Raw genomic sequence first — 24696 nt, forward strand, 5'->3', positions numbered from 1 at the left:
TTATTACAACTGTGAATATTTTGAATTCAAGATGAACACCGGTATAGATACGAGAACAACAGAGGAAATTGTTCTCCTCAAGAGTGAGCCCATGCCAAAAGACTCTCAAGAAGTTGAGGGCTATGATTTTAACAAAGGCTTGGACTATCATGCGCTTCTTCAATCCTATAAATCCTCTGGTTTCCAGGCAACCAATTTTGGTTTGGGTGTGGATGTTATTAATAACATGGTAACATATTTTGTCTCCATCATTTGATATTATAAACTCACATTTTGTACCACCTATAGATTACTTGTCGTAATGAAAAGATGCCGGAAGAAAAAGAGGCGGACGTGCAGTCTGTTCCCAGGATTGACGAGAACTACAAATGGGATCCTAGACCCCGACGAAATTGTACTATTTTTCTAGGTTATACTTCAAACATGGCGTCTTGCGGTGTCCGAGAATGCATTCGGTATTTAGTGGAGCATTCTATGGTAGATGTTATTGTGGCAAGTGCAGGGGGGCATCGAAGAAGATTTTATTAAGTGTTTGGCTCCAACTTATATAGGGGATTTTTCTTTGGATGGTGAGAGAAAAGACCATTTCAGTCTTAATCCTCATCATTTTATAATCTATTTTGACTTAGGCAAAACCTTACGAAAAAAGGGCATCAATCGAATTGGAAATCTCCTCGTTCCAAATGATAATTATTGTAAATTTGAGGATTGGATCATGCCTATTTTTGACCAAATGCTATTAGATCAGAAAGAGAAAGGTATAGTTTGGACTCCATCTCGGATTATTCATCGTTTAGGTCTTGAAATCAATGATCCAAAGTCTATTTATTATTGGGCTGCTAAGAACAACATTCCAGTTTTTAGTCCAGCATTAACAGATGGTTCCATCGGAGACATGCTTTACTTTCATTCCATTAAAAAACCCGGCCTTGTTGTAGACATACTTCAAGGTAAACCCATAATGATAGTTTTACCCTTACATAGATACCAATAACTTTTAATGAAACAGATTTAAGATCGATCAATGATATGAGTGTGAAGGCTGTCAATACTGGCATGATAATAGTGGGCGGTGGGCTCATCAAACATCACATATGCAATTCCAATCTCATGAGAAACGGGGCTAATTTTAGTGTTTTTTTGAATGTGGCTAACGAGTTTGATGGATCAGACTCAGGAGCTCGTCCAGATGAAGCTATCTCTTGGGGCAAGATTAGGATGGATGCCAAGCCAGTTAAAGTAGGTTGTCCTCTATGATTGTGAAACTAACAGTCCTAGATATTATTATTTCTGTTTTATATAGATCTATGGAGAAGCAACTCTGATTTTTCCTCTACTGATGGCGGAAACATTTGTGAGAACTCATTTAAAACTCTAATCTCTAGTTAATAAATATAATTCGTATGCTTATAAGTTTCTAATAATTCTTCATAATTGTAATCAAAACGAGGAAAAATATATATAAATACCTAATTAAATACCTCTGGGGCATTTTTATTTACTTAATAATACACGTGGGAGATGTTATAACTTAAATACTCAAAAGTACTTGCACATAACTACTTTAAAGATACTGCCACGAGAATGAAAGAAGAAAGAATGTCCGTTCGTGATATTAAAGAAGGAGAGTTCCAATGGATTTGCTTTTGTGATGGAATTCCTTGGGATTTTTATGTGCGGAAAACATCGGACTCTGAATCTGTTCGTCTCATCGAATCCCAAATGAGACAATCATTAGTAAACTTGTTAGAAGATGAACCTTGTATTGGTTACATATACGGAGTCAAGTGGGATCAAGATAGCCAATATTATAGGGGAGAAATTTTAGAGAAACTGAACGAAGATCTTTATATGATCAGACTCATTGATTATGGCAATGTGGAGGTTCAGTCAATAGATAAGATAATGTCAATTAATTCAGGTGTTACATCTGTACCTCCTTATGCTATTCCATGTTGCATGAAGGATTTGGAAGAATTTCGTGGTACATTGTGCGCACCGAGCGTACGTGAAAATTTCCATACATGGTTGGGCGTAGGTTTACCAATAGAAGCTCAGTTCTTTCCTCAAAATGGCTTCTACTCTGTGTGTCTCCGGATACAGCTTCTCTCTTCTCTCTTTTGTTCCGTTTTAGCTCATGAAACATCACCCCGTGTTGTTTCTGAAAAAGTGGAAAATTGGATCCTAGCGTGTTTTGATGAGTTTGATTTGTCCAAGGAAAACTGCCTCCACGACAACTCTAAACAACAAGAGTCTGAATATTCCTCTTTTGAAGAACTCATGTCTAGATCTAACAAAGCTCAAGAAACTGGCTCCATCTCAGGATCTCAATCCTCAGATTCCTTTTCTAACCCTCCATCCCTGAATAATCAAACCAAATCTATCGAAGAACTTTCCAAAGCAATGTCAAAAACACTTGCCATCTCTAATGAGACCCAAAATCCTACAAAGGAACCAGAGCGAGGTCAAGAGTATCTACCTATCCAAAGCACTATTCCAAAATTGATGGATTGCTATAATTATTCAGAGAATACTGAGCTTATACGCGGTAGTAAGATTAACATTTATTATACGGGAGGCCCAGGACCGGAAAAGTTTTATTCCATCTTTTTTAACGATCACTCGATTCAATATCCGGAATTTTATGAAGAAATACAAGATTACTACAACAATAGTGATGAATATGAGGAGCTCTATTTGGTAGATTATAGCCCTGTTGCTGTTTATGAATATGAATCTTGGAATCGAGGTGAGATTCGTGGTGATAAAGTATTTTTGGTTGATAGTGGTGAATTATTAGAAATTGAACCATTAGCTCTACGAAAATTAAACCGAGAATTCTTAAAGTATCCGCCTCTAATAAAAGCTTGTAAACTCTACCATCCTCATGGACTATCTCCACAAACTTTTTCCAAGGAAGGTCTTGAAGTTTTCGTGAATCTTTTTAATGAAAAAACAGAATCTGTGTATATTGAACTCGAAGATGCGAATCTGCACCCTCGGGACCGGGTTTACCTCATTTCTCCCCTTAGTGAGAATGGCATTCCTTTCCAATGTATACTTAAAGAGAGAGGATTCGGATACTTTGAGTTTGTATCCCCAAATTCATGTTTTACAATAAAAAGTGATATTTCAACATGGGACCCAGCAAAAAAAGATTATGAGGAGCAGAATAATACACTCGCATATAGATCTGACAATATAGATTGTGTGTTAGATCAAAAGTATACCATTGGACCCAATGGAAAGGAAGCAGATCCCATTTGTAAGTTCTATCGGTCAAGAAGGCATTGTCCCCAGGGAAACAAATGCCAGTTTCTTCATTGTGCTTTAGACGGTAATATATTAAATAATAATATTGTGTGATTAATCTATTTATATACATATAGATCCAAAGGCTTTTGCAGGTCAAGATGTTACATACGATCAATTGGAAGAGCTTGAACTTCCCCAAATCGATAGTTTAGTAGTTGCACAAGTGACAACAATCATATCTCTTTCTCATTTTTATATAATTTTGCCTTTTGGACCCTATGATATTCAGTCACCTTCGTTTAACACACAGGAAATATCCAAAATATCTGAATTAAATAAAGAACTCAACAACATATACGAGAGAAAAAAAGTTAAACAAAATTCGAATCCCTTATTTTTGGGTGATGTCGTGGTTGCCAAACATTCCAAGGATAACTACTGGTACCGTGCTCGAGTAATTAACGTTGACGACGATCAGAACATGGCTACTGTCTTTTACGTAGACTATGGAGAGAAAAATTATGTTCCCAGGAGTCAAATTTGTTCAATTGACCCTCGATTTCTACAATTCCCATTCCAAGCCATTGAATGTGGATTCCCTATTAAGAATATAATTCCTTTTAATAACGATACAAACCTCAGGACCCAAAATTTTTTTGAACTGATTTCAAGTCGAACTATTTTTGCAAAAGTTTATTGTAAAGAAAATGATGGAAGGCTTACAGTTTATTTGTATTATGTGAATGAAAACAATACATTGGTCGACATACTTGAAGAATTGATGTGTATGCCTCTCTAAAGTAATGTCAAGGCTGTTTTTCTATATACACAAAATCTTTCAAATTTTTCTGTTTATATCGTTATCTATATCGATGTTATGTATAGATATAATTTTTTTATATTATATTAATCAACCTTCATCGATTGTTATTATAAATATTTTCCTTCACAATGTTTATGTCAGAATAATTATTATATATTTATAATCAAAAATATATTATTATTCATTTTCCTATAAGAACCTAGTAAATAAGCGTTTTACGAATCCCTTCACTGAGTGATATAAGTTTCATATTGCGTGCAGTCCTACCTGCTACTTTAACCTTGTACTGGGAAATTCTTACAACTTTTTGTCATAGTAGTATTTTGGTTGTAAGATGTATTTCAATGTGATTGCTGCCGTTACTAGGCCCGTCAAATTAAAATGGAATAGATGGAGTGGAGAATTAAGACTCACGGGGATTTTAACCGTGTTTATCTATATTATATTACTATCGTATTCATTCTTTTATCGGAGAGCTCCTACCCAATCTGTAGTAATAGTAGTTAGTCCTAACGATAAAAACATCGACATCAAATCCTTGAATGGTGCCGAAGAGACGAAACTCTATAAAATATTTAAGAGAGCAGATACGACTGCGGACAACAAACTTTCTCTAAAAGAGCTGACTTGGATTATTCATCGACAGGTGATGAAGCATATTCAAGATTCACTACGAAACAATTTTAAAAATTTCTTTGCTATGGATACATCCAATAAAAACGGTCTCGTTGAGTGGTCAGAGTATTCAGAAAATAAGTTTAAAGGACTTGACAGATCCAGCAGAAATGTAAAAGAATTGATTGCTGAAGCCAAAGCAGGTTGGAGTGAGGCAGCTCGCTCAAACCCAGATAGTTTGAATATAGACGAATATCTTGGTTTTACACATCCAGAGTCAAGTCATTCCATTTTATCCCAGAGCTCAGAGGAGTCTCTTAGGAAATACGATGAAGATGGTGACGACAAAATATCTGAAAAGGAATTCCTAAATCCATTTGCCGATGAGGCCAATAACAATCCTCCAAATGAAAGACAGGATCTTTTTCGAAATGTATTGGACAGTAATGCTGATGGATTTGCAGATAAAAGAGAAATCTTAATGTACCTTGATCCAAAATCCTCTCATTGGTCCGTAGAGGAAGCTAAGAAATTACACTCAGAGTTGGACGTAAATCAGGATTCACTAATTGCATGGGACGAATTAATAAGAAAACTAGATCTTGTTTATAAATCAAAAATTTTAAACCCTGAGATCAGTCTACACGACTCCTCACTCCATTCAAGTCTATGAATTTCACAATCACAGCTCTGCTAAAATATCAAAATTTAATTCTTTCAACAAACACATATATAATTTAATTAAGAGAATCATTATATTTCTATATAAAATAAATTTTTTAAATATACATCGTTTCCTAGTTGTTATTTCCTTTTAATTTTATTTTTATAATTGAATAAATAAAGTTTTTTTAAAAAAATATCTTATTTAATCAAGACTAAATGATATAATTCTTTGAATGGTTGATCATGTTGTTTTTTCCCTTCATGACTAATTAAAAAAGTCCTGACAAAAGTATGTTTTAAATAAATAAAAATAATTAATGAAAAATACAAAAAAAAAAAAAAAAAAAATTAAGTTATCACTATACTTATTTTCTATAAAAATGTATGTATTGATTTATAATCTGAGAGAGCAATCCCCATTTCAAAATTGACGTAATTATTATTATAAATGCTTTTTTCTTTCCTTAGATATTATATGTATGTAATTAATTTGTAACTCAAATATCCTGGAATATAACAAAAAACAAAGGCCATAAATAGATGTCTGGAATTGAATCTATCATGGGACAAGTCTTCATTAATAGTGAGAAAAGTATGAACGTAGAAAAAAAAGAATATATAGTTATCAAATCCATGTTGAATACTCCTAAGTACAAAAGCAATTGGTTTTTGAGGAATCAGAGGATGAAGAAGAGCCGCTCACGTTGGTACGACCATTCAAAGAACCTTTTGCTGAACCCCAGATTCCGCGGCATTGAGATCTAAGCTTCCATCTTGGACATTATGGTATACTTTCTTAGCTGTTTCCAAAAAAGCGTCCTCAACATGTTGTCCCGTCTTGGCACTTGCCTCAACAAACATTAATCCATTTTCCTCTGCAAATTGACGTGCCTCCTCGTGGGATACATCTCTCTGACCCTCTAAATCACATTTATTTCCGATCAAAAATATAACCTGGAAAATAAGAAAGAAATTGAATTAATTACTCTATAATAAGTGGTGTATATATATATACAAATATGTACAGTATTAGGATTTGTTAGATTCCTGGCATCGGTTAACCAGGAACTAAGATGATTGTAAGTATGTCGTCTCGTCACATCATACACAAGGATTGCACCAGCAGCTCCACGATAATATGAGCGAGTCACTGCACGAAATCTCTCTTGGCCAGCTGTGTCCCAAATTTGTAATTTAATCTTTTGACCTGATACTTCAATTATCCTAGTTCCAAATTCCACACCAATCGTATGAGGACAATCCGATAAAACTATCAAAAGGAGAGCATATAAGATAAGGAAATGAGAGTTTCCCACTGACTTAGTCATTGATTTATATGAATAATCTCGTGAGAGTCGCATCCTATTGTTTGTTCAGGTATATTAATATAAATATCATGATGTGTGATAATAATATCAATGTGTACATATTAAGTAAGCTTCCTTCTGTTTTCTACTCAAAGTGGGGAGGAAAGGGATCACATCCTTCCATGTCGGATCCATTGCCCCTCCAAAATGGATGTAGTAGCTATTGCTATTATCAGAATTGAATTGCAAATGGCAAATAAAGAATAATGATAAAAGAACAAAGGATGACTCTTATGGGAGAAGTAAAAATCATAAAAATCGACTACTCATAAGGACTAGGAATTACACTTTTTCTCCGTGAATTGGTGAAGGAGACAGGACTTTCCGACGCCCATGTCTCCTATGATTATATACTTAAAGATAAATGAGTAATTATAGGGTGCCGAAGACATGACCTAGATAAAGAAGAATTAATAAATAATATCAAATATGGATTAATATTTAATAGCAAGGATTCCAATGGGAACCACGGAGGAAATATGTTCTTACTAATAGAAATAAGCACAAAAATCCTAGTGGTTTGATATTGTGTTTTTTTTTTGACAAAACTTTAATGACAGATCGACACACAAAAATTGGAGTCTTTAATAATAGTTAATACATAATAAATAATATTACTCTACGTATTATGTTAGTAGTACTACTTTTCTTTATTATATTATCTATATCTCTTCCTTCTTTTACTTGTGTCTTCTGGAACTTGCTGCTTGTGCACCTACTTACCACACATCGGCAGAAACAGGCAGCATCAACCATGAAGAAACGTCCTTTTTCTCTTTTTCCCTCTTTTTCCTTCCAATCCAATGCATGATGTCATTCATGCCACAAAACCTCGTACTTCTTTCCTTTTTCCTATTGGCTATTCTATTATACAATTAATGTCAAGTACTACACTAATAAGTTAATAAATCCTTTGCCATATACAATTAAAGGGAGTTGCATCTCATTATAGGTGCTTATCTTAAGAACAGAAATGGTACTTTATGCTAAATATTGTATGTACTCTCTACATCAGCTGTTCTTTAGCTTTTTAATTCCATTACCCAATTTCTCGATTCATTACTTTTGAGATTATTTTAGCCCTTAAGTATAAATGGGATTTTTGAACAAAATATAAATCCCCCTCCCTCCCCCTGAAGTACGAAATGTTTTGGAAGATAATTAAGCTGACCATTTTTTTTTAAAAAGAAGAACTTAGTATGGCGGAGAGGGGCTTAATATTTTGGAATTAATTTTTTTAAGAGTTCAGTATATTTATTAGTTTTGGATCGGCCTTAAAAGACTACAGCCCGGTCTTGATTATTTTTGTCAATTCTAGGACATCAAAGACATCTTTTACTATAGGACATAGACGCTCAATACAAGCCTTGGTCCTTTTTTGAAGAGGCTTCAGTCTAAATCCTCCAACAACTCTTGGACTCAACGCTACAAGAACTATTTTTGATCGATTGGTGTATACATTTTAAGTATAAATATATAAGTTATATCGTGCTAGTTCAGAATTTATACTGCTTTAATTTTAGGATAGAATTAATGAAAATGACTCCTATTATAAGAAATTTATGTGCAGTTTCGATAACAAGGTTACTCCCTGCAATTTTGTATCAAAGATCTCTTTCATTTATGTAGTGCATATTGGGGTTATTCATAAGTTACTTAAGCCCATCTTGGATTCGAAAGGCTTCAGTTTTAAATATCTCAGAAAGCGACATGACCAAATTTCTTAACAGTGTATCATCTGGAAAGAAAATTTTGCTTACAAGGAAAATCGACTTCTACACACTTATAATTATATCTTTGACAAGGAAAGTCAGATCAGTGTTGGTTCACGGGAAAAAATCTTCAAGTATAAAGAGGGAGCCTATAATCTCGATGAATTCTTGTAAGATATTTCAAAAGGCGAAGATGCGGCTTCTCACTTCCAAGGTACATAATCTTCATGTGAACTATTCTACCAACCCTAGAGTCTTTGGTTCAACATTTTGATAAAACCTCTCACGGAGTCAAATATTCAAAACCTGATTCTAAAGAAGCTTAATAAAGTGGAGGACTTTTTACATTATTTTTATATAAAACAAAAATATAAATATATATTTAATACTTAAAACTAAGTAACAAGTGAGGTAAATGATTGTTACGTATTGAAAAAAAAGAAGAAGAAGGAATTTAAAGACAGATAAGAGTACAAAAGTGTATGCTAAGGAATAAGAACATGAGTATTAAATATTTATATGCATGACTATGGTTGGTTTGATTTTTTACACATTAAATAAATGTTCTAGTTATTGAGTATCATGTAGCCAGGTTCAAAAACGTTTTCTCCATTTCTTTGTCAGTAAAAGGACATTCCTTCATAACAGTTGCCTTTACTTCAGCCTTTAATTCTTCAGCCTTATCATACTTATCGATTGAGTGGAGTATCTTTTCACTATAATATGAAAAAAAAAATTAAAAAAACAACAACTTTAGAGTCGTTAAATAAGACAATTTTTACCAGGATTCGATGATAACATTTAGTCGAAATTTGTTGGCATTAATCTCTTCAGATACTTGTTTCTTTTTTTTGTTCATTAATTGTATCTCTTTTTCAATTTCATCATTTTCAATCAACCTTCTTGTTCTGGAATCCGCAGCATATCCTCGATTTTTCAAAGTTCGACGAATGTTTTTAATTTCCATTCTTCGTTTCTTTGAAAGATCCTTCAGAAGGATGTTGAGCTCTCTCATATTAATGGAGATCAGTCTTTCATACGTTAAATTTATGTCAGGAATGATTTTTTTCCGCAAATTGCTTGAATCTTCATCTGATGACAATTCCAAGTCATCGAGTCCAATTGTTTTATTAAACGCGTCCACCAAGACTTCGGGGCATCTCTCCACTAGCAAGTTGTAACCTACGAAAATTCAACTATAACATTAAATACTCAAATATTGAACCTCACAAATCAAACGCTTACTTGTGGCACTGGAAGTGTCTGACACGCAATCCTCTTCACTCGGATTGGAGGACTCCTTATGATTACTTGGAATGATCCGATGAATGGTGACGTTTGGAGAAGGTTTAGTAAAATTACTCATATCTTTTTAAAGGAAGGAAATAAATAAGTGCAATTCAACTGGAATGAGTGGTCCTATGAGAGACTTTATTAACATATTTCATGCCTCTAATAATTAAATCATTAATTAATCTTAATTATTAAAAAATTTCATCTTGATGTTCTACGAATTCACTCTTTAAAACACCAAGATACTTAGAGGCAAGTATCTTAATCTTGTATAACACCAGATTTAGTAGCTGAAAACAATGTTATACTATATACCAATGTGACTATATATTTATATATATAGTCACCTTGAGTACTATACATGTCAATCAGAACCTCTATAAGTATAAATATTCTTATAGCCAGGATGAATCGATGAATGATGTCTAATACAATGAGTTCTAATATTATCTGGAGGAGCACAAGCTTAAACCACGCAACCTGTCGTGGAAAAACAATTTTGTATGAAAAAATTGATCTTTGTCCAATTATAAAGAAGTAATATTTTGTCGTTGTTGTTCTTTTATATCACTACGTGGTATTTTATTTCATTCTTTCATTTTGGGTTTAGCATTTTAAATCTCCAAAAATTGTTTTTCAGGTGAAAAGGATCGACTCATTTCACGTTCACAGCTCAAAATCAAAGTAGATATTTGTTAAAAGGTTCTCTAAAGTAAATCGTCAAAAAATAATTGAACTAATTATTTAAACAGATAAATTTGCCCTTCAAAAATAAGGTGTCAACTTCAGTTTGTGTTTGTATAGGATTATGTAGTATCAGTTTCATTTAAATTATATTATATTTATTTAATAGATTGTAATAATCTTGTAATAATAAAATAGTTCATTGATTATGGTAAACAAGTGTGTTTATGTTGGGTGTCGAACTGGAGCCGATACGTAACTCCTTCAGGTGTCAGACTAAATCGATTTACCAAATCTTAAATAGATAAAAAAAAAATTATAATTAATATATAATATAATTCTAATGAAGGAATACCCCAGCTTGGGAAGTTACCTTTGAGCGATTAGAGTATTTACACACAATTTTTCAAATTCTGTACCATATCGAAAAAAATATATATTGTTTTGTTGGAGTTTATTGGATTCCATATTGAAGTCGAAATACATCCATTACACATATAATCAACCAGCATTTTTCTGGTAATTGGATGTTTGTCAAATTTCATGCTTATGACATTGAAGCTTAAATCATCCAGCGGGATGTTGAGATAAAATTACAACTACGACAAATATTATAGCTTTATAATTGTACTAAGTTCATATGAGTTAATCAAGCTAGTGGAATTTATCATCAAAAATGGTGTTTTCGCCACAACAGGTTGCGTGATTGAAGCTTGTGCTCTTTCAGGTAGATAATATTAGAACTCAATGGCTATAAATTATGGGAACAGGCCACCAACTACCCTCCGTTCAACTACTCTCGTCCTTTAACCCCCGACCAACTACCCCCTCCCCCTTCTTTTTCTATTTTTATTATTGAAAAGTACAGTTAGTAAATGATAGAGGGCGAAAGTAATGAATAAAGTTGGTAATCCTGTAAAGAAAAACGCGTTCAAGGAGAGGGGAGGGGGGGAGAAAGACTTATGGTATCATTGTTTAAAATACTGATGTGATTATCATCTGCCTGCTTTATTATGATTTTTGAGGGTATAAGGAAAGTATTTATTAGCAAAATGTTTAATAAAGATATACAACAGATAATTGACTTAGACGTTTTTTATCCGTTACAGTAGATTTGAAAACGTCACACTCTATGAAATTGTAATTCATTATTAACCATATTCTCAAAATAATAACTAATGAAACGACAAAGTAGAGAATTTCGAAATATATTTGAAGTTCCAAGTTTAAAAAAGAAGGCTCAAATTACATTATGTCCCAAAAATCAGAGTGGTTTAAAAAAAAATTATGAAATAACCTAAACAAGTGATCTTTTTTGGTGAACAACTTTACTTACTTCCCAACATGACGACTTTAAGCTTAATACATTTTTTATGCGTTTTGGCATCCCTTCATTCAAATTATTCAAAATATCCGGAGATATTTTTTCCCAAGCTTCAGTGAGTTTTTTTTAAATTCATCCACTGAAGGTGCTGGCGGATTTTCATTGAGTTCCCTCTGGGCCAAGGCTCACAAATTTTTAATGGGAGACAAAGCAGGGCTGTTGACAGGCCATGTGCCTTTGCCCCTGAAAGAATTCAAGTTGTCTGAACACCACTTTTGTGCCTTTTTGGGAATGGTGAGCAGGGGCACCATCCTAATGGAAAATGGCTCTTGATGTGTCAGACAACATTTCCCTCTTCAAAGGAGTTACAGTTTCTTCAGTAAGAAACAAAGCTGACATCAGAGACTTGTTGAGGATTTCCGTTACTTAGTACTCGGATGTCACAGCTTGGTTTCGTGGAATCAGGTGAATATCTGACACTGCCTGGTGGCTGATAACGGCCCAAAGCTTAATTTTCAGAGGAAATTTCACAGTTGGAGTGGGCTCCACATCCCCCTTATCTCTTGCCCAAACCCGATCTGTTTGGGGATTTAGGGCATGAAATAGCTCAAATGAACTTTCATCACTGAAGAGGATACCTTTCCAGTCATCTGCAGTCAAGTGTTTCCGCTCACGACATAATTTTGGTTTTCTGAAAGTTTGGGATGCAGACGAAGTTTGTATGGCAATAGATACAAAGAGTCCCTCAGGTAGGTGTGGCCAGATGACTTAGATATTAGGTAGACCTTTGAAGTCAATCTTGCTGCAAGTTTCCTTGTGGATTGCCTCTTTTTGGTCAAAGCTTTTGAAATCACCAGTTTGGGAACTTTACTAATTTTTTTCTTCCTTCCCCAACCCTTCTGATTTGCAAGGGTTTTTCCATCCTTCATTTTCTTACACCAATTCTCAATGCCCCTGAGAGGAATCTGTAACCTTTGAGCAACGTCTCTCTGGCTTGATCCACCCTCTATCATGCCAACAGCCTTTGTCCTGGTCTCCAAAGAGTGTTCTCTCACCATTTCGGATATTGAATTTCAACTAACATCCTGTGGTGTTTTCCGAGCCCTTTTATACTGATTTATGATGCAGTCATCGAAAATTGTTATATCAGAAAAATTCAATATTGCCTAGTGATTGTATGAGACAAATTTAATTTTATTCCGACCAAAAATAATTCTTTTTTTTATTATAAAAAGGATATTTTTAGTAACACCATCAATTTTTGGACAAACTGTGAATATAATCTATATTCTAAAAAATAAAGCCTCATACATTTATGTTAAATATACAAAATTAAACAATTAGAATCATATAACTAATAATAACAATAAATTATAAATACAGAATATTGAAATAATAGATTGATCCGAATAATATTTTCTTGTTCTGACATCGGAATTCAGTTAAATATATCATAACTATAGGTTGCAAAACACAAGCCAGACGTGGAGTTTAATCAAACAGATCATCACCCCTTTTTCCTCATGTGGAAGTTGATGTATACAATTGTGCTCAGGACATATATATTTAAATATATATAATTATTAATAATAAAGTAAATGTTAAAATTATAAAATTAGACAATAAATATACTAATAAAAAAAAGGTTAAAATTTAATCCATCTCTTCTTCCAATCTTAGTACGAACAGTTTTTAGAATCCTACTTTAATTTATTTCATGTTTATCTAAAAAAAGAAAAGTTAATCAATGCAATCAAATTTTAAACCTTAATTACTTTTCTTAGATATAAAAATAAGACACCTTTATAACTGATAAGACAATTCAGGGAACCATTCTTGACATAATGTAGTTTTCTAACATGACATCGTAAAGATTTAGAGCAAAAGCTAATTATGTAGTAATGTCTGGCGATATTACTTCTTATTAAGAGCATCAAAAAAGATTTTTCCCCAGTTATTTATGCTTGTATAACAACATACTATTATCATAAAGGATATACACAATTGTTAATTATAATGCTACACCTAATGCAACTACGCCCCGTTGTTGTGACCATTTAAGCAGTTGTTTTTGCCTTTTATGAGTTTTCTGAATACAATTTCTTGGAGTTTATCAACCATAGATAATCCTCAAGTGATAAAAAAGTAATATTTATTGACTTTGTAATATTGGAAAACCTAATGATCATTCCCAAGTCTTTAAGTGAAGAAACTAGTGTCAGACAAACTAGTTGCAAACCAACCAAAGCTACTACCCCCGTTGATGTGACCATTTAAGCAGTTGTTTTTCCATTTAATGAGTTGTGTATCATAATTATTGATATTTTTAGCTAAAATAGAATCAAGCCATCTGTTTCTAGTCCAGTAAGTATTTCCAAATTTCTGGGCCTCCATTTCCAGAAATCCAGACAGAAGGAGACGTTATTTTAGGCATTTTATTCAGTTCTCGATCGACCATCAGTATCTAATATGATATTAATATTGAATAATAAAGGCGGGAATTCATAACGTTCTTGATAGAGAAAGATGTTTATTATTTTAATCAAAGATACCATAAGTATTTCTTCCCTTCTCCTCGCACGCTTTTGTGTCCTTACCAAAATTATCAACCTCAGTAATAAATGAATGTTATGGCTACTTGGATCGTTTGTAGAGCAATACAACTTTCAAATTCGAATCGAAAAGTAATTATGAGTTCTATAAATCATCAAAAATTAAATACAAAAATAAGTAAAAATTTCAATTAAAATAGATACTTAGCCTGATTGTTTTACTATAGGCATGACAAATAAGGATACAATAATTATTTTGAATATTCCTATTCTAATTTCCTTAAACCCATGACAAAAATTTGCGAAAACATTGAGTTTTATTAGGTTATTTATAGGATGAATTTAAAGATAGATTATATTGAACGAGTATACACATGATGTTATAATAAATGTCTGAGAAGGGATTTTCGGATAACTCCTTAAATACGGTGAAATAGAGTCATGCATATCCAAAATAAATAGGTTAATTATATCTAATTTTTAATGTATGTGTTTCAACATCACAAAAATCAAATAGAATCATCCAAAATCTTCTCAAGTAATATCAATGGTATATTTGTATTAGTCAGATTCAAAATACTGACTTAGATGCATATAATTATTATCTCGTATTGGATGATATACATTAAAACTTCATATTACGAATATTAAAAGAGACGTATAACCTAGAATAGCGTCCTTGTACCCCCAATATGTTAAAAAACTTCAAGATTCTAAGTATTAATTGACAATTGTATTAATTTATCAAAAAACAAGGAATGTATGAATGTAATAATGTAACATTCAAATTATGTAATCAGCATCAGTATATCGGTAGGGTCTTTCACTTGGATGTGATCATCAATAAGGAGATGTGACAACGCATTTGCTTGTGAATTATCTACCCCCTTCACATGTTCAATCTTGGAGTCTAATGACGATAGGATCATACCATAATGCGACAGTCTCGCCAACACGACGCTAGGAAGTTCCTTCCTTGGATCCAGTATTAATTTTAATGGATTATGGTACGTTCTAATGGTGAATTTTCGTTCCAGGGGATACCATTCAAACTTTTAATATTTTACGGCAAAATATTGGGTTATAGGTAATTTAGCATACTTAAAATCAATTGTGAGATCATGCAACACACTGAGGTACAGATACCTCAAATATGAATTGCCTAGAATGTCTCCACTTCCAACTATAAGAATAGATAATCCAATACCAATATCCATGCATGAGAAAATAGAAACTATCTTTCAGAAAATAAATGACAAAAATATTATAAATAACATGGTAAAACTGTCGTAGGGGTTTAATAGCCTTATAACCTATCTTTTCATTCTATACCCGAGTACTGGAGAAATAAAAAAGGAGAAGGGAAAGTAATTTAGACATAATTTAGCTTGTTGCCAAAAATAAAGAAGGAAAAAACATCAGGGCATAGTTTGGCAATAACCATATATTGTATTGTTTCTCTGAAATCGCACTTAACTCAATTAGTGAGGTTTTCTGGGAGGGCTTGCAGCCTTACAACATGAAAGCCTGTCAATTCCAGTTGAAATTCAGTAGAATATGCAAGATCACCAGAGGCAGAAAATGCCGTTTTCTTTTAGATCCATCATTTTCTGGGAGGAAGGTCTGTTGGAATCTGGCTCAATCGCATATCCGACAATGCAATCAAATCTCACATTACATCATACAAATAGTTTTCCCTCCAAAAAAGATAGAGGGTTTTTCAATTATATTCCTCCAAAATTGGAATGGGATTGTCAACAATTTTCCCTCTAAAAGTGGAAGAGTATTGTAGCAATTTTCCCTCAAGAAAGAGAGAGGCTTGATTTTTCGGTTTTCCCATCCTACTGAGTGTCGTTTTTTTTGCATGTGGATTCTCCATTCGTAACTACCTATGATTTAAATATTATCTATTTATTCGAAATAAAAACGTTCGATGATTAACACTACCTTTTGTTTAACGCGTATTTACTTAACAAAGATGGGCTGTTTGGTCAAATAAATTACTGTTTCGAGATTAGAAAAAGAAAACAGTTGGTAGATTTTCTGTTTTTTCACTCTTCTTTTTCCTTTCATTATTTAAATATTTCTTGTACAACATCTCCCTATAATGAAGACTATAGTTTGCCGCTTACTTTAGTAATATTAAATATAATTAATTTTATTAGTCAAATGTCTTAAGAAAGTTCACCCTCCGCCTGAATTGCATTTAATTGGATCTCCATCTATCCATTTTCTATCGGGCTGCATATTTTTCCATTTGGATATCCTAGCAACACCCCCTCTGATCCTCTCTTCTTATGTATTATTCCTATATATTTTACTGTCAGCTGTCGATTGCCTCCTCTCGCTCAATACGTCATGGCTATTTCATAATTTATTCTTTTCCATAAATACACAAAGTAATAAGTTATTCTATACTGATGCTCCGTTTCCAAAAGAACAGGAATCCTTGATTATATATATTGACCATTTTATTATTTATATGAATAAATTTTGGCTATCATATAGCAATACATATGAAAAGCGTAGCTTTTATTAAAATATTACAAAGCAATACTATAATAACACAATCCAACAAAATTACACTTTTTTTTATGCACAAGAACAGCATATGCTCAATTTAGTAAAGTTTCATACACTGATTCCAAATATGGCCTTATTTTTTCTCTCATAGCCTCGTGGCCATCAGAAAAAACCATACATTTTTTGTTATTTTTGGCTTTTTTTAAGGTTCAAAGCTGTTTTAAGCCCTCGGCGTTGAAGATAGGGATAAATTATGTTAGTAGATTTTAAAGTCGAATGTTAAAAACTTTAAAACCATGTTTAAAATGTCTGCATCATACATATAACTCAAGTTATCTTTGTTGAAAGTATAAAATAGTTGCTTTTGATTCAGAGGCTCATAGCTTCAAGACGAATAGATTCATAAAGTTTAATTGAATAGCTGAAAGTATGAGCTTTGATTTAAAAAAAGAATCTTTCCAAAAACGCTCTATATTATTTTCAATTTGGGATGAGGCTACGACAATATTTCAAGGATGAAACTCATTTTTGTCAATAATTATTCGTATGCCCAACTACATGAGATAGAAAAAAAAAACAGAGAAGAAGAATTGAGATAGAAAAAAAGAGAGAGAAGAAGAAATGAGATAGAAACAAAGAGAGAGAAAAAGAAAAGAGATATTATGCAATTTGTTATAATATTAAGCCTCATGTCTCAAACTGTATAAATAAATTATTTCGAGATTCATGGACACAAGAGGACTCGTTGCATACCCGTTGTGAGTGAGGGATTCCAAAAACGGACATTTAAGGGAGTTCTCAGAGCAAATCCTTTTTTTTTCTCTTTATTTCTATCTCTTTTCTTTTTCTCTTTCTTTGTTTCTATCTCTTCTACCTGGGGCATACTAATACTTATGGACATTGATTATGAGATCAATTCAAAAATGAGTTTTTTCCTTGAAATATTGTGGTGGCCTTATCTTAAATTGACAACGATGTAGAACGTTTTTGGAGAGGCTTTTTTCAAAAAATTTAAGTTCATACTTTCAGCTATCCAATACAATACTCTTAAACTTATTGAATCTATTCGTCGTGAATCTATGAGCCTCTTAATTAAATGCACCTACTTCCACTTTAAACAAAGATAACTCGAGTTAACAGTATGATGCAGACATTTTAAAAGTGGTTTTAGAATTTTTTAACATTCGACTTTTAGATATATTAACATAATTTATCCCCATCTTCAACATCGAGGGCTTAAAACAGCTTTGAACTTTAAAAATATCCAAAAATATGTATGTTTTTTTTTCTGAAGGCCCCGAGGCTTAGAGAGAATAAAGGCCATATTTGGAATCAGGGGATCAAATTCTATTAAATAGAATATACACTTTTTTTGCACCATTTGAGCTGTTGGACAGTGTAATCTAACGAATAAAATGCAATGTAGATTTAAATATATTTTAGAAATGGTGAAAAATAGTATATGACCGTGATAGTCTAATATTACATACGAAATATATAGTAATTTGTATGATTGACTTATTAGGCTAAATACCAGATGATTTCATGCCTTTTTTCTGTTTCTTTTTGAAGGAAAGGTTTCGTGATACATTAAAGATAACGACGTGATACACGGTGTTATCTAGCTAACACACAAATACCCGATATAATTTGTTGTAAGCTGTCGATTCCTTCTTCTCCCTTGATACGTCATGGCTAAAGTTGATAATTAATTTCGTATATTTAACATAAATGTATGATGGTTTATTTTTTAGTATGTAGATTATATTTAATTTAAGCCTTCTTTTTAAACTTGGAACTTCAAATATATTTTGAAATACTCTACTTTGTCGTTATATTAGTTATTATTCTGAGAATATGGTTTATAATGAATTACAATTTCAAGGAGTGTTACGTTTACAAATCTACTGTAACGGATAAAAAACGTCCAAGTCAATTATTCGTAGTATATCATCATTAAACATTTTGCTAATAAATACTTTCGTTATACCCTCAAAAATCATAATAAAGCAGGCAGATGATAATCACATCAGTATTTTAAACAATGATACCATAAGTCTTTCTTTTCTTTTTTTACAACAATTACTTCAAAGTAATAATTAATAACATATATTCATTAAACCTATGAGTTTATCGTCTTAATTTTGATCATGAAACTTTTTGGAAGTAAAAAGTGAACAATTAACGGAAAGCGCATGCCAGGTTCTAATCATGTTCAATAGTGCGGCGTGTTCCCTATTTGAGACCCTATCGATCATCTATTAATCATAAACCCACAAATCTAATGGAATTAATGTTTGTCTAACGTTGTGTTAGTCAGTGAAGCTCAAATAAAGGGGTTATAAATGAGTTAGAACGAAAGTTGATTGTAGAAAGAAAGACGAGACCTACGATTAAAAATTATTATTTCAAATATCCTCTATAATAACGATAATTGTATAATATTTTCTTCAATATTCAATTATAATTATTCATTAAAAATGGATAGTAAAAATATATATTAGATAAATGGGTTTGTATACTACTAGTAATAAAATACAGAGACGTATGCTAAATATATATATATATATTGATAATAATGACAATAAAACATCGAATAAGCTGAGGTTTTTTCATGTAAACGTTGATGATAACGATATTGACAAATAATGATGTCGATGAATCATGTAACAACAACCTAATTTATCTGGAATTATTATTCCCATTTAGACTAGACTCAAAGCTGTCTTTAACACATGATGAAGAAGAACCAGCGAGAGTAGAGGAGTCCTCTTCTCCAAATTTAATAGGCCTAGTCGATTCCAAAGCTCTTCTCATCACTTCTGACTTATCAGATCCAATACTTCCCCCCACTCGACAATGGAGGGCTGCCTACCACAAATGACCTAAATATACATACAAAGAAGACGGATAAAACATGAGGCAAATAACTAGGGACGGTTTTAGCGTGAGCAAAGCTAAGATAAATATGCAAGGCCCTTTTAATTCTTTCCTTTTAAATAAGAAAAGCTCAGTTCTTTTTATAATTTATATGGCCTTTTTTTACTTTAAAAAAAAAACATTTTCTTCCAGCATATATAGTTCCTAATGAAGCTCCTTCAAACAAAAAGAGGGGACAAAGGTTACCTACCGATCAGAAGAACTGAACGTTTCTGGTTGCTGCTCAATATCAACATTTCTTGTAGCATGAAAATCAAGAAGTCCACCTGAAGGCCTAGGAGCTTTTTTGGAATGCAAGGAGGAAGAATTATTTAGGGTTCCACCGAGGATACGAGTGTTTTGTGCCAATTGGTCCCTTAGTTCTAACACATGACTCTCCGTTTGGAGATGTAATTGCACCATAGATTCATATGTAGATTTGGACTCTCGTAGAACCTCATCGTTTTCATCCTGAATCCGCTTTATCAGTTTCTTGTGGTCAAGGATCTGAGCATTCTTCTTTGAGAGCAAGGAGTCCAACTCGGTGATACGACACTTGAATGTCTCTACTTCAAATGTTTTGTTCTCCAGAGCTCTGGCCATAGCTAAAAAAATTATTAAAACGGGATCATGTGAATAATTAAAACTAAGTCATTCATTTTCCAAATTACTCTGTAGATCCCTTTCATAAGCCTGCTTAAAGAGATTCATGGTCTCAGATTCCATGTTGTTAGCAGGATTATCCAATCGCTCCTTATATTTTGACTGAAGCTCACCCATCATGACAAGTTCCTTTCTCAGTCGAACCAATTCCAATTCCGTCATCATTCTTGCGCTTTCTTTTTGATGTAAAACCTCGCACTAGAAATTAACAAATGAATAATACATTTTGATGTAAGAAAAGATAATCAATTACTTCAGCTTTCATTAGGAAAAATTGAGCCCTGGAGGTATCCAACTCCTTCCTTCCTTCTACTACAGCATGGTTGAGCTCATCAATTATTTCTTCAGATTTTTGTGCACTGATTTTTAAAGATCTAATCTCAGCAGACCTTTTTTCGATTTCATGATCTCTATTTCTTGCAGTAAATGACCTTTCTTCCTCTATCAGATGTTTTTCCCTTCTTATTTCCTCAATTTGACGGTGTAAATCATCAATTTCTGATTTGACAAGCTGGAGTTGATCTCTCTGTAAAAAAAAAAAAGAAGAAGATAAGTTATAATGATAAATTCAACATTTATTTAACATTCCCGAATATTACCAGAGCAGTATTTTCTTCTTTGAGGATTCTAGAAGACTTAGATTTACCTAAAAGACGTCTATTTCTTTCTCCTAGAATCTCTCGACGATGTCTTTCGTATAAAAGTTGACTCCGAAGAGATGAAATTATACTTTTATACACATCTTCTCTATGCTCTTTTTGAGTTGAGTCACAGGCAGATTCTAAATACTTGTCGAGAAGAAGATATGGATTCTCAACTTCCTTTCTCTCTAAATGACAATTCCCAATCGTACTTATACATGGGAAGAGATGCTCATATGTGAAAGCACTGTAATCTAGGTCTGTTTGAGTCGAATTTTCAACTCCCTCACGTAATAGAGTAATGTCCTCATCTACATTGCTGGTCCTTGAAGAGGATCTATGAATTTGATTATATGCTGTTTTGATTTTCCTATGATTATTTGATGAAACCTTCATATTCATCTGAGTTAACTTAGAGGGATCTGGACAAGAGTGATATCTTTTCCTTCTCCTTTCATTCAGTGATTCTCCAAGATCATTTGTGCAGTTTCCTATACTAAGTATACCAACTTTTTCGTCGCAAAATGAAATGTAGCGCATTCTACCATGCACTTTCTTGGCAAAATCAAACAAGTTTTCGTTTGAAGATTGAATGCATGAACTAGACTGAAAAAGGGATGTATCAAATGCACTGTCGATTTCTTCGATTGGATTATGTTTGTCAACTCCATTCTATGAAAAAGGAAAATGAAAGATATATAGAGTACATTGAAACGTATTAGGAAAAAATAAATTGTTCCTCACCCTCCAATAATCTGGATGGGCTGATAAATAGTTCATGGCTGGCTCTTCTGTCCCAACAACTTTGGTTGTCTCCTCATCAACGATATCCTAATGAAATGAATGAAAGGATGAGTTTTTTTACCGATATTATAAAACCTGTAACACATGATAATGGTATAAGAGATATAGTGTAACTAAGTCTTCAAGACATTTACAAACAATTTCTACAACTACAACACATCTATGGTACAAAATAAAACTGAAAAAGCCACAAAAAACGATGAAGACAAAAGAACAAGAAAAGAATACTTACCACCACTTTGTCTGAATCAGGCAATGCATTTTGAGGATTTTCTAATGCAAAATTACTGATATGTGATACATCAGGCTCTGGTCTTTGAACTAAACTATTAATGAAGCTCACTCCAGTAGATAAAGAAATAGAGGAAGAAGATGTAGACATTAACTTCAGCGGACTAACTTTACGTTCTTGGTTGATTTTATTCAATTTCACTAGCGCAATTGATGAAGAGGCCTCTCCTGGTAATTTATCAAAAAGTGAGTCTCTTCGTTTGGTTTCATCCACCTGTTCCACGGGCGAAGAAATCAAACTAGTACTCTCGTTATTATTGATAAATGTTTTTCCTCCAGATGAGGGTGAAGAAGAGATAAGAGTGTTAGATCCTAAGGTAGGGGAGGTAACTAATGAAACTGGGGACTTTATAATACTCAAATCCAAACGTAAGGTTCTAGCCACATTTGTGGGAGGACGATTGAAGCGAAATATATTTTCGTCCTAGAAAAAATGTGTTTATAACGTTCCCAGGTTGAAGTGAAACAAAGAAAAAGTATAAAAATAAAGAAATGATATCTCAAATTAACTTAATTACTCAAATGTACAATTGAGCTATCATTAGAGCCCTCACCGAGACATAAAATAAATGTATGGAACCGTGCAGATTTTTCTAACATGCGTGTACAGTAAAAGTGCAATTGAAAGAGTCAACATACCTTGGAAGGCGTTACAAATGGAGTCGTTTCTGGAGTGGCCTCAATTGCTGTTTCAGTATTTTCTGAAGAGATGCTACAAGCCCATGATTCATCCAAGGGCGTTACATGTGATGGTACAGCAGATGAAAGAGGTTCTGGTAGAAGGAGGGAAGCCTCCTCTAGGACGTCTTCGTTGTTAAACTCTTGAGGTATGAGAGCATAGCGGGATGACTCTGTGAGAACATCATGTAATTCCATTCGCTTCCATCGGGACAATGACTTTTCCTGTTCTCGTGAATGAGAGACAAGAAGTGGATGTAGACGCACGGTCACAAGCATGGGTTGAATGGAAGATTTGAAGAAGGCAGTTTGATTGGCATAGTGGGATCTTAGAAAATGTAGAAAATTACATGGGAACATGCCATAGAGTCGGTGGAAATAGGAGAGAAGAATTGATTGGAGATGGATTTGATGAACTGGATGTAGATTGTGAAGGTGATGGTGGCGCCATGCAGTTAAATGACTGAATATTTCAAATAGATCTTGAATGAAGGGAGTGATATAGGATGGGATCGCCGGGAGGAGACAAATGAGATCTAAAAGAGCAGTCAAAAGGATTTGAATCTCATTCTCTGTTCGGAGGAGACGAAAAAGTTCTTTCAGAAGAGGCATTTGTGTGATCTTGTAGAGCCACGAGGGACTCTTTCGAATGAGATGCCCCAGGATCAGAAGAGCTTCTACTTTTTGCTCAGATGAGCCTCGAATGAGACTCTCAGTGAGTCGATCTGAGAGGAATTTATCATGAGGCTCTCGAACACCCAGGATCAGCTCCAGACAGGGATGTCTGGAACATACCCTTCCAGCAATGGAACAACAATAATCATAGAGGCCGTTGATGAGCCAGGGCTCCTTCACTTCTGCAAATTGATCATAGATCACTTGACGAACCTCCTGCACAACCTCGCAATGATCGGATTCCAAGTGACTGAAAATCTCATCCACTTCCATTTCCCTCCTCTATCGATCCACGTCCCTTGAGCATCCAGACACCTTCGGAGATTATCACTCAGCTCATTACATTCCTCCTAATCCAATGCCCAATCACAAAGATTCAATCAGCGTTATTTTAACTTATTCCTCAATATATAATAATCAATCCTATCAGTTTTAATGGAATCAAATCAAATATTAATATAAATAGATCCGTACACCTTAGTTATTACTTAGCTAAGGAAATGACTAGCAGCTGCTGCTCTCCTATATTAATATTATGCTCCGGGCCCCTCTTTTTTTCTTCCTCTTAATAATAATAACATTATATATTCACAAAATTCACAACACTCTTCTAGCTTTAGCTCAGCTCTTAGCAGCAGCAGCTCCAACAAGTATTGTAGTTATTATTATTTAAATAAAATAACAATTTCATTTACGCCAAGTTGAAGTAAAGGCTTAAAGCTTTAACTTGAAGTAGCTAGAACTAAAAGCGTTGTTCCTTCTCCACTCTGAGCCTTCTACTCCTCTTTCTCACACTCAACCTCATTTGGCAAATGACTTAGAATTATCCTGATTATACGCATACAAAAAACGTCAGGAAATGAACTCAAATTGACACCTTTCCAAATCAAATGACGACTATCAGTCTTTTATATTCATATATGTACATACCATTTTTATTTTGAATGCCTATTTTCATATATCATCGTCGAAGTAGTATTAATATAGATCTAGAGACAAGAACAGAAACAAATTGTCGTATATAAATATCTACTATGAAGACGTTTTAATGAGGGGGGAACGTCTTCGTTGAAAATTAAAACTACCTAATTAAATTAATTTACATTTTTTAGAGCAAATATGTAGTGTTGTAAGGTTACGTCATTTTCTTTTTTGAAAGTCTTTTTTGTTTAGGAAATATACTATACAGTATAAATTAATATATCTTATCA

General features: G+C 33.4%; 6 protein-coding genes and 1 long non-coding RNA gene across 9 annotated transcripts; 3 read left to right on the top strand and 4 right to left on the bottom strand.

The window, feature by feature from the left end:
- The first annotated feature begins 31 nt into the window (after positions 1–31).
- On the top strand, positions 32–1478 carry Dhps (Deoxyhypusine synthase). The gene is given in 6 exon segments (XM_040717588.2): positions 32–229; positions 289–501; positions 503–569; positions 630–950; positions 1010–1239; positions 1304–1478. Coding segments are annotated over 6 exon segments (1104 nt in total). The 3' UTR covers positions 1379–1478.
- A 68-nt stretch (positions 1479–1546) lies between these two features.
- Positions 1547–4269, top strand: LOC121122559 (uncharacterized). The gene is made up of 2 exons (XM_040717586.2): positions 1547–3337; positions 3390–4269. Exons 1-2 carry the CDS (start codon positions 1585–1587, stop codon positions 4052–4054), a joined length of 2418 nt encoding a protein of 805 aa, XP_040573520.1. The 5' UTR covers positions 1547–1584; the 3' UTR covers positions 4055–4269.
- A 143-nt stretch (positions 4270–4412) lies between these two features.
- On the top strand, positions 4413–5481 carry myd (stromal cell derived factor mayday). The gene has a single exon (XM_040717590.2). The coding sequence runs from the start codon at positions 4413–4415 to the stop codon at positions 5364–5366; it is 954 nt and encodes a 317-aa protein (XP_040573524.1). The 3' UTR covers positions 5367–5481.
- Rab14 (RAS oncogene family member Rab14) lies at positions 5430–7497 on the bottom strand. Of its 3 annotated transcripts, none has more exons than XM_040717592.2 (4): positions 7345–7497; positions 7013–7121; positions 6385–6629; positions 5430–6313 (listed from the first exon to the last, which is right to left on the bottom strand). In XM_040717592.2, exons 1-4 carry the CDS (start codon positions 7480–7482, stop codon positions 6077–6079), a joined length of 729 nt encoding a protein of 242 aa, XP_040573526.1. In that variant the 5' UTR covers positions 7483–7497; the 3' UTR covers positions 5430–6076. The 3 variants fall into 3 exon arrangements, with proteins under 3 accessions (XP_040573526.1, XP_040573528.1, XP_040573527.1); XM_040717594.2 differs by having other exon boundaries at positions 7350–7457; XM_040717593.2 differs by having other exon boundaries at positions 7216–7421.
- A 1406-nt stretch (positions 7498–8903) lies between these two features.
- On the bottom strand, positions 8904–10166 carry LOC121122566 (uncharacterized). Its single transcript, XM_040717595.2, has 3 exons — positions 9684–10166; positions 9221–9620; positions 8904–9154 (listed from the first exon to the last, which is right to left on the bottom strand). The coding sequence occupies exons 1-3, from the start codon at positions 9802–9804 to the stop codon at positions 9019–9021; spliced, it is 657 nt and encodes a 218-aa protein (XP_040573529.1). The 5' UTR covers positions 9805–10166; the 3' UTR covers positions 8904–9018.
- Positions 10167–14589: 4423 nt separating this feature from the next.
- On the bottom strand, positions 14590–16660 carry LOC121123046 (uncharacterized). Its single transcript, XR_005865896.2, has 3 exons — positions 16480–16660; positions 16239–16405; positions 14590–16176 (listed from the first exon to the last, which is right to left on the bottom strand). It is a non-coding gene; the product is annotated as an uncharacterized lncRNA (long non-coding RNA).
- Positions 16661–19360: 2700 nt separating this feature from the next.
- Tsc1 (tuberous sclerosis 1 protein hamartin) lies at positions 19361–24281 on the bottom strand. The gene is given in 10 exon segments (XM_040717395.2): positions 19361–19664; positions 19666–19699; positions 19945–20338; positions 20405–20594; positions 20650–20922; positions 20996–21709; positions 21782–21868; positions 22074–22556; positions 22772–23908; positions 23974–24281. Coding segments are annotated over 9 exon segments (3330 nt in total). The 5' UTR covers positions 23759–23908; positions 23974–24281; the 3' UTR covers positions 19361–19496.
- Positions 24282–24696: the final 415 nt, after the last annotated feature.

The sequence above is a fragment of the Lepeophtheirus salmonis genome, chromosome 8 (assembly GCF_016086655.4).
Source record: "Lepeophtheirus salmonis chromosome 8, UVic_Lsal_1.4, whole genome shotgun sequence".
NCBI lineage: Eukaryota > Metazoa > Arthropoda > Copepoda > Siphonostomatoida > Caligidae > Lepeophtheirus > Lepeophtheirus salmonis.

Bases quoted from the DNA above. Each gene is read 5' to 3' on its own strand.
- LOC121122559 (XM_040717586.2), top strand. From the start codon at position 1,585: ATGAAAGAAGAAAGAATGTCCGTTCGTGATATTAAAGAAGGAGAGTTC. The intron at 3,338-3,389 runs GTAATATATTAA...ATATACATATAG, and splicing joins TCTTCATTGTGCTTTAGACG to ATCCAAAGGCTTTTGCAGGT.
- myd (XM_040717590.2), top strand. From the start codon at position 4,413: ATGTATTTCAATGTGATTGCTGCCGTTACTAGGCCCGTCAAATTAAAA.
- Rab14 (XM_040717592.2), bottom strand. From the start codon at position 7,482: ATGGTTGATGCTGCCTGTTTCTGCCGATGTGTGGTAAGTAGGTGCACA. The intron at 7,122-7,344 runs GTAATATTATTT...TTCTTTATCTAG, and splicing joins CTACTAACATAATACGTAGA to GTCATGTCTTCGGCACCCTA. The intron at 6,630-7,012 runs GTAATTCCTAGT...TCCTTTTGATAG, and splicing joins CCAATTCACGGAGAAAAAGT to TTTTATCGGATTGTCCTCAT.
- LOC121122566 (XM_040717595.2), bottom strand. From the start codon at position 9,804: ATGAGTAATTTTACTAAACCTTCTCCAAACGTCACCATTCATCGGATC. The intron at 9,621-9,683 runs GTAAGCGTTTGA...GAATTTTCGTAG, and splicing joins AGACACTTCCAGTGCCACAA to GTTACAACTTGCTAGTGGAG. The intron at 9,155-9,220 runs GTAAAAATTGTC...TTCATATTATAG, and splicing joins AATGTTATCATCGAATCCTG to TGAAAAGATACTCCACTCAA.